Here is a 9544-nt window from a genome sequence, read left to right on the forward strand (position 1 = left end):
AGAGGACCTGAGTTCAGGTCTAAGCACCCACAGGGCGCTTCACTACCAGGTGTAAACTCCAGTTCCAGGGATCTGAGGTTCTCTTTTGACTTCCATGAGCACTGGTGTACACACATACATTCAGGCAAGACACTCATACTCATAAAATCAGTCAATCCTTAAAAAAAATTAAAAATAAATAAATAACATATCCTTCTTCATTTTCTCAGTGGACACTAATTGTTTGCACCTGGGCATTCATATTTGCCCCGTCGAGGTAGACCTGTCCTCCGTGTTGGTGAATAAGGGCACACACATCACTGATATTCTCTTCGAACACACCATTGGTAGATGGATACGTGATCATGATGGCGGCCAGGTTCTCCTTGTGTTTATCCACCTGTGGGGAGAAGAGTGACGTAAGGAAGTGATCCATTCTCAGCCAGGGCTTTGCTTTTCATTCTAAAAGACCAGGGAAGGCGAAGCCTTGGCATTGGAATTCTTGACAACATCTCGGTCTACAACAGTGGCTAAAACGCACAGCCAATCGCTCCTTCATTTTAAGGCAACAGCAAGTCCTCTTGGAACTCTGGGGTCCCGAGAAAGAAACCGAGCTTTGGATGTGGTTCAACTGATCTAGGATTTTCCTCACACGCACAAAGCCCTAAGCTTGCTCCCTGCACTAGATAAAAAACTAGGCATAGTGGAACACTCACATAACCATGCCATTGCGTAAGCAGGAGTAACCTTGGCTACACAGCAACTCTGAGGCTAGCATGGGTTACATGAGACAAAATTAAACGAAAAGCAAGAAGCTACTCAGAAGATTTTTGGAAATGTTGGGTCCAGTTCTATAAAATGATTCTGCTTTGGTTCAAAACCACCTCAACATTTACCCTGGGCTCTTGGGAGGGTGGGAGATGTATCTCTGTACATAGCTAATTTTCCAGCTAGCCTTTCTGCTTACATTTTGGTAATCACTTTCCTACTTTCCTTCCCACAGATTCTTGAGAAGCTCAGACTGGTTTCTAACTTTCTATGTAGCCAAGGCTAGCCTTCGACTTGTGACTCCCCTTTGAAGTGTTGGGGTGACGAGGTTGTGCCACTGGGCCAGCAGTTCTCAACCTTCCTGATGTTGTGACCCTTTATTACAGTTCCTCATGTTAGGTGATGCCTCATCGTAAAATTATTATTATTATTATTTTTTTTTTGGTTTTTCGAGACAGGGTTTCTCTGTGGCTTTGGAGCCTGTCCTGGAACTAGCTCTGTAGACCAGGCTGGTCTCGAACTTAGAGATCCGCCTGCCTCTGCCTCCCGAGTGCTGGGATTAAAGGCGCGTGCCACCATTGCCCGGCTGTAAAATTATTTTCATTGCTACTTCATAACTGTAATTTTGCTATTGTTAACAACACAATGTAAACACCTGCATTCCAGTGATCTCAGGTGAGCCTTGTGAAAGGGTTGCTTGACCCTCTCTAAGGATTAGCCCGACAGCTTGAGAACCACTGTATATGGCTATACCTACTTCTTTCACTTTTATCTCCCAAGAAAGCAACTATATAAATAAAGGACAATTTCTAGTTGTTTTTTTTTTCTTGGCTAGCAAGCCAAAGGAGAGCAATGTGGGAGGAAAATCAAGTCATATTGCATATATTCTATATTGGACAGACTTAGTAATTAGAGTTAGCGACCCAGAATATTTGTGGCCAAAAAAAATAAAAATGGCAATGGAAGGGGAGGATGGAAAAGAGGAACAGGGCTGTGCATTTTCAGTGTCCTCGTGAAGGCTTTGACGTAGGTCCTCAGGACCCATGCCTAATCACCCTGACAGAATCACATCACTATTCCACCAATTTTCCTACCACTTAAGATGCAGCCTCCAGTCCACTGGTGGAAAACAGATACGGTTGCTAAGCAACCTCTTCCTGGAGGTTGGGAGACTGGGAGTGGGGGTTGGTGTGGAGGAAACAGGCGAGAATGTTGCCTGGAATCCAGCACAGCGTGGCTGAGACGTCTGCAAAATCTGAATGCGCCATGCGTTCTTTAATTCTCCACACGACCATGACTGTCTGCGTGGCTGTGAATGGAGAACTCTGAGGCCAGACAGGGAAGCAGGCCCTGCAGAGTTGTCTTACTGTGACATACATCACATTGAATACCTCATTCATTACCTTTCAAGTGGAAGAATCAGGGTGTGGATGGGGGGGGGGTCACTGAAAAGGACCCTCTCTCTGTGAGGGAGGGAGGGGGAGAGAAGATATGGCTTCTTTTAACTGGAAACCCAAGTTACAGTTGCTTCTTATTTTTCTCTTTCCCTTAAAGATTGTTAGGGTTGTTTTGGATTTTGTATTCTTTCTCTACAGACCCATTCAGAAGAGGAATCATTAGAATTGTCTTTCATTAGAATATAAGAATATAAGAGAAGACAATGTTCACCCCATCCATCTACTCCCCTACACATCACCATCCCCTGTGTCTTCCCAACCCAGACTTCTCCAATCCGTGGAGAGGAGAGTGAGTACCAGGGCCTTGAGGTGAGCCACATCGATGTTCCCGTATCTGTCCACCTCCACAGGCTGGATCGTCATGCCCGCCATGTAGGCACTGGCTGGATTTGTTCCGTGTGCTGACTTAGGAATGAGGCAAACCTTGGGAGCACAAAGAAAGGAAGCAGAAAAGGAGAAAGAAAGAAAAAAAAAAATCACTGGGTATCTCAAGTTAGAGAAAGTCTCCTAACATGCCGATGACACAAATTAGGGGCCTCATGTTTTTACTGAAGATGACCCCAAGTGCCTTAAAATTTGCTGTTATTGCGAAACAATGACTAGAAGGGGCGTTTCCATTTGAATCCCCAAATACTTTCCTAAAGATATCAGAATGTCCTCCCCTATCCCAGAGCACTAACGGCAGCCTGTGCCCTTTCTAACCTTGTCTTAGATGTAGCGGATGGAAAGCATCTTTAGGAAGACAAGGTCAGAAGTTGAAGTCTAGGATACCGCTGCCCTCATCACAGCCTCAGTGATGCTCCTGGCTGAACCAGGACAGATACACCCCAAGGACCTCCCCAGGTCAACAGAACTGTGCTGTGCCCACACCTACTGGGTGTTTCCTCTGCTGTGAATGACTTGTGTGAGGATCAACACCTGCCCTGTGCTCACATGACTCATTCATTCATAACACACGCACATGGAGAAATAAATGCCCACTATCCACAGTACAGTAGATCACTGCCGAGGGGACGTGGCTTCGGAGGAGGAAATCAGGGACAGTGTCTCAAGAGTACAGCTGACATTAAACCAAAAGGCCTGTTGGATTTTGGTTTTGGATTTCAGTGCTGGAATGAACATGTTTTCCAACTGCTCTTTACCACGAAACTGCATCCCCAGTCCCTCTATTAGATGTTTTTGCTGGAGTTGGGGGAGTAGCTACAGAGCATTGAACCCAGGGTCTCATGCATGCCAGGCAAGCCAAGCGTTCTACCACAGAGCCGCACCCCATAAAGGATTTTGATGGGGGCTGGGTGGGTGGTAGGTGTAGTGCCTGCCACATGCCGGGGTTTTTATTTCCCATCCTCCCCATCATGACATGAATACAGGAATCTTGCAGTTTGCAGATCTCAGGGAAAACCATGACAAGATGGGACAGGGCTGAAGTTCTCCAATGGAACTCAGGTGGAGAGTGAGCCTACTTGGAAAATCCCAGACCCAGTGTGGCAACTCCTCTGGAGGGGGGTTATAAAAATGGGCTTCTAGAGGAAAAAAGTGGCTTCCAACTGATTCCTCTGAAACAGAGGTTGTACCAACAACACAGTTACACACACAAATTCGTATACCAACCCTCACATATATACATAAACCTACACACTCACACAAGTTTGGGGACGGGCTGGATAGAGGGCTCAGCAGTTAAGAATGTGTAGTGCTCTTGAAGAGGACCCAAGATTCAGTTCCCTTTCTAGGTCCAGGTATCAGATAGCTCAACTCTGTGGGCACCTGAATATGCGCGTGCGCACACACACACAGCCTGCAGAAACCAGGAAAGGCAACAGGTCCTCCCTAGCTCAGCCAGTAAACACCCTGCCAACACCATGAAGACAGTTTTTGGTCTCTGGCCTTAAGTTAGTCCCTGAGTTTACAGTCATTTGCTAGAGCAGCCATGGAAAATCAATCCCTGGAACAATGGAGAGAGGCACTGTAGACACGCTTGTGTTCTGTGGAGATCTAAAGACCCTGAGTTACTTTCACTGTAGACACGCCTGTGTTCTGTGGAGGCTAAGGACCTAAAGTTACTTTCACGGTAAACATGCCTGTGTTTAGTGGAGATCTAATGACCTTAAGTTACTTTCACGGTTAGACACGCTTGTGTTCTGTGGAGTCTAAGGACCTTAAGTTATTTTCAGTGTTACTTTTCCCCTCACTTTAAAATTGCAGGGCTATGCTAGACACAGAAGTATTAGGACCCAGATTGAAGATTTGGTTTCTTTAAGCCTTAGAGTCCAAGGTGAATCTGACCATGGTACGCTTATATCCTTTAGGGTGATGCTAGGTCCTGGTTGGTGCAGAGTTACAGATTTCCTCCTCAAAGAATGGCTGAACATACGACGAATTAGAAACTTCTGTTTTTTAAAGGCAATGACTGACAATTAAAGGTTATGACTGCCCCAGGCACTCAGGAAGAAAAACAGTTTTCAAAATATAATAATAATATTAATATTATTACCATACATGTGTACACGTGAAAGGCCAGTGTTTCCCCTTTCTATAGGATACTTATTCTCTGGTCGGAAGACTTGACTTGAGATTTGACCAGCAAGTGAGAGATGAGCTGGGAAATGCTCAGTGCCTGGCACATGGTGATTGCTAAATATGTTTGCTAAATAATTCATTTTCCCAAATTAAACTATGAATCATGAACTTGGGCATTCTATTTCAGGAGTCCCTGAAACTTGACCAAAGAGCAAATGTGAAATGACTTCCAAATGCAGCTTGAAGGCAGAGAACTGTCAGGAACCTGGGCAGTTTTGTGGCATAGAGCGTCTCCAACCCCTTTTCAAAAGCAAAGGGTATGTTTAACTGAACTCCATTAGAGCCCATTGTGTGGGAACAGCTGCCTTGACGTCACTAACGTGGAAAATCTTCCCTGGCGATTTGAATAAGTCATTCTTTTCTTTTCTAAAAATGGGGCTTAAATTAGGTGTGTGTCTAGAAGGATGCCAATGTTTCCAGACTGGTGAGCTCTGTTGTATTTCTGAGCTCAGTGGCTGGGGGGCTTCCCTGCTTTCTCCTCTTACTGTCCAGAAGTGAGAATCCTGCACTCGCCAACAGAATGGCCTCAAAGCTTCTGTGATAGCAGTGTGCACACCAGTGCCAGGAGGATATCACATCCAGGGCATGGGGAGCGGAGAAGGAGGACTGGGATGCTCAGAGAGGGAGCGAAACCACCTACAGCCAATCACCAAAGATGGAGGTCTACCCGATTCAGAAGATCTCTCATTTGGAGTTTCTGGCTTGGTCCCCAACTCCTATATCAAAGCAACTGTTTCCAAGTGCCAGAATGTAGTGTCCTGGGCATGCCCAGGGTGTCCAGTAATTTCTGAATTCATAAATGGCTTGCTTCATGATTGTTAAAAATCAGTCCAATGGCAGGCATGATCGAACACATCTGTGAACCCGGCACTTAGGTTAACTGAGGCAAAACATTGCCAAGTACACGGTCAGCCTAAACTACGTACTGAGACCCTACCTCAGCTAACATAGGAACAAATCAAAATAGCAAAACCAGCTGGGCATGGGCTCAGCAAGAGAATCTCAGCACCTGGAAGGTGGAGGCAGGTGATAAAATGCGGAGCTCAAGGCTTTCTCAGCAGGACAGAGAATATGAGGACAGTCTGGGCTATATGTAGTGATAGTAATAGCAAGTAAACAAAAACTGTTGATGATGTAGCTCAGGTGTACAGTGTTGCCCCAGCGTGGGAAAGGCCTGGGTTCAATCACCATCACCACAATACAGAGATAGGTAGGTAGATAGATAGATTTAAAGAAAATTCTATTCCCATTGGGAAGACACAAGGAGACAATGTTCCTTCTCCTTCTTTTCCAAGGAGAAAGTGAAAGTTTCAAAATTCTTCATTGCAAAATCCAGCCTAGCCAGAACACCCTTTCAGCTTCAATAAATTCAGAAAGGACCTGAGCTTAGACTAGGACTCACTGATATTGCCCACTTAGGAAAGAGCCTTCTGGAATTCTCCTGGAACTGTCGGGGCCTTTGTCCCACTCCTGACACCTACTCTACAATCCCTCTAAAAATTCCATCTCCACAGCTTAGTGGAAACCCGAGCACAGAGTTGGCCTTTAAATTGGAGGGACCAGGAACAGGGGACTCCTTTGGCCATAACTGGAGGCCTTGGTTATATCACACCACATCTTTCTGGGACACGAGCAGTGTCTGGTAGCACCAGCTGGTCCCCAGGAAATCTGAGGAGTCACTTTTTGCAAACTCCCATGCCCAAAGCAAAGATTGTAGCACAAATGCACCCTCTCCCATCATGGTCTTCAGAGCTGAGAACAACCCCACAGGAGAACATATTTATGGGCATCTTTTGAGGATACATATAACCTAGACCGTACTTAGGCTTAAAATTGCTTCGGTCTTAGGCCCAGGGCTAGGGTTGAGGCAAAGAGGAGGGCGGGAATGGCAGCAACCCTAGAGACCATTTCACTGGCCAGCTGGCTAACTCCAGATGCTGGGTTTGCACAAAAACCTTTCATCTCTAGATGCTTCCCTCACGAAGATTATATGGGATGTCTTGGAAACGCGAATCATGATGGTCACTTCACAGATACGTGTTTCATGATAGATGGTTCCCTGTCCACTTCCAAGAAGACTGGAAAGGCAGATCCCACAGAACAAAAGGGACCCTGTGATCTGAGCCTGCGACCACGCCCAGCAAAGCCAGCTGCCTGCCCATGCTCACCGTTCTGTGCCTCTCTCCTTTCTGGTCTAAGTATGCTCTGATAGTGGCCAGTCCAGCATACTCGCCCTGGGCTCCGCTGCAAAGACAAGACGAGAAGAGTCAGGGCTGTGACTTTCACTTGTTGGCTCGGTATTTACCAGACATAATCACATGTTAAGCAGTCATGGTCCTAGGGTTCATTCAGTATTTACTAGACACTAACCACACGTTAACCACTCAGGGTCCTAGTTTATCTAGGATCTTTACAAGAACAAAAGTAACTGCTTGGCCCTAACCAAAGGTGGGTCTTGCTTATCAGCTCAGGACCATCAAACATACATGATTTTACTAAGGGAATAGGACTGGTAAAAAAAAAATGTGAGAAAAATATAAGAAACCCATTACTGGGGGCTAGAGAGATGGCTCGGAGGTTCCAGAGGTCCTGAATTCAATTCCCAGCAACCACATGGTGGCTCACAGCCATCTATAATGAGATCTGGTGCCCTCTTCTGGCATGCAAGCATACAGGGAAGGAATGCTGTATATATAATAAATAAATAAAAAAACAAAGAAAGAAACCCATTATTAACTTTAATGGGAGAAAAATTTTGAAATTATAAGGATTAATTTATGGTGAGTCTCATTTCTAAACACACGCGTCACTTAACAAACCCTTTTAAGCATAACTAAGCAATTATGAAACTAACCACAGGTTCACAGTTTATCAGATCAAACCAATATGTATATTTCAAAGCAAAGATATTGTAAAATTATAACCGGAACAAAATGATCACACCTAGAATAATAACAACACACTTTCTAATAAATCAAATATTGAGTCAGACAAAGGCCACACTATCTCCACAGAAACTTTCGGCTGTTGTCACGGCATCCTTCCTGCCCCGAATCGGTACGGCTGCTAGCAGCTCTGACGCTATCTTGCAGGCACCACTTGGAGATCATACTGAATGACTCATGTTCCTGTGATCAACACTGAGTCAACGCAAGTGGGTCAGCGTCCTAGTGCTGCGTGAAGCAAGGAGTGGGAGGTGAGCATAGGTCTCTCTGCCTTGTTCACAAGGCTTTGTCCTCCAGTCTACACCCTCTGAGATACAACCCACCACTCCCTGATTTTACAGCTGAAGTGGAGGGTAGTGCATCACCTGCCCAGTGGGCTAACAGTGGCTGATGGGTAGTTTGGAACGGTGTCAACCGTGTCAAGGAGCCGCAGGTTTCCTCTGCAAACAGAACTGTTCTTTGAGCGTGTTTGTGTCGCCAGGACTGAGAGTCACAAGAGCAAACTCTTGGGATGGGGGCATAGACTGGGGTAGAGTGCTTACGTAGCAAGTTTGAGGCCCTAGGTTCAATCATCAGTGACAGGTGGGGTAGGGGATACAGACACTGCCTGGCTAAACGGGGGCTTTAGTTAAATGCAACAAAACAAAGAGACATGTCTGACAAGAGCCAAGACACCTAGCAGCTGTTCCCCGACACGGAGTCAGCTTTACCCCTCTCTGCTTTTTCCATAGGCAAACAGGCTACTCATCAGCTGTACTGACTTCTGAACCCAAAGCACTAGCACACTTAACACCTTTTGATTTGTTTGATTGTTTGTTTTATGTGCCCTTTGCCATGGGTGTCAGGTTCCCTGGAACTGGAGACACGGAGAAACCCTCTTTGAAAAACAAAACTAGCAACAACAATAATAATAAAAGGCATTAAATTAAGTAGGGCTGGAGAGAGGGCTCAGGGGTTAAGAGCACTGATTGCTCTTCCAGAGAACTTGGGTTCAATTCCCAGCACCCCCATGGCAGTTCACAAATCCTTTAAAGAAAACCAATTTCATCTTACTTCACATGCTCACATGCCTTAGATCAGCCTGTATACCTACCGTTCATGGAGTGTTACTGCAGTGTTCACACCGTGTGCCTGCCTTATCTCAGGTAAACCAGATCCTGGACAGCAGGCTCTGGATTTGGAGTCCTGTGCATTCCCCCCACCCCCCAAAAGAAATCTATGGAACTGGATCTTATGAAATGACTGTGTAACAAATGCTCAGGGGATTTGTTCCAAATAGAAGTCTAGCCTTCAGCCCCTGCAATTTGCACACAAGTCATCCTTTCCCCTGTAGAAAGGGGCTTTCATATCCTCGAGGTAAGCAGGACCTGTGTAATTGGACTTGCTGCCTGCCCAACAGGAAGGAAATCACGCCTGACACTAGAAACTCAGGCAACTCCCTGGGGCTAGTGAAGTCATGGACTTAGAGAACTTGTAACTACCACTTTACTAAACCAGCACAATCCCTGAGTACATTCTAAACATTATCCTTACAGCCCAGGTACAGGTAACTTTCACCCCGATACAAAGAAGCTTCTGTTTGTGACAGATGGAGACCACTGAAGAAAGCACAACTTGTCAACACGCAGAGAACGAGATCACGGACACCCACCCCCAGTGAACACATCTACAACCCAGCTCCTGACCCTAAGGCTGGGAACACTGAGGAAGATGGGCAGAAAGACTATAGAGGAATCAGAGCACTGCAGTGAGATCATGCCTCTTAGAAATGACAGGAGAAGCCGGGCGGTGGTGGCGCACGCCTTTAATCCCAGC

At 45.9% G+C, this 9544-nt stretch overlaps 1 protein-coding gene across 1 annotated transcript in view; it reads right to left on the reverse strand.

Moving 5' to 3' along the window:
* Positions 1-9544, reverse strand: part of Gldc (glycine decarboxylase) — a 75899-nt gene that overhangs the window by 19811 nt on the left and 46544 nt on the right. Inside the window, exons 16-18 of the mRNA XM_005352131.2 lie at positions 6953-7028; positions 2502-2627; positions 230-379 (exon numbers count right to left, since the gene is read on the reverse strand). Of these exons, the coding sequence (XP_005352188.1) occupies positions 230-379; positions 2502-2627; positions 6953-7028 (352 nt within the window). The remainder of the gene's footprint in view (positions 1-229; positions 380-2501; positions 2628-6952; positions 7029-9544) is intronic.

The sequence above is a fragment of the Microtus ochrogaster genome, chromosome 8, assembly GCF_000317375.1.
Source record: "Microtus ochrogaster isolate Prairie Vole_2 chromosome 8, MicOch1.0, whole genome shotgun sequence".
Lineage (NCBI taxonomy): Eukaryota > Metazoa > Chordata > Mammalia > Rodentia > Cricetidae > Microtus > Microtus ochrogaster.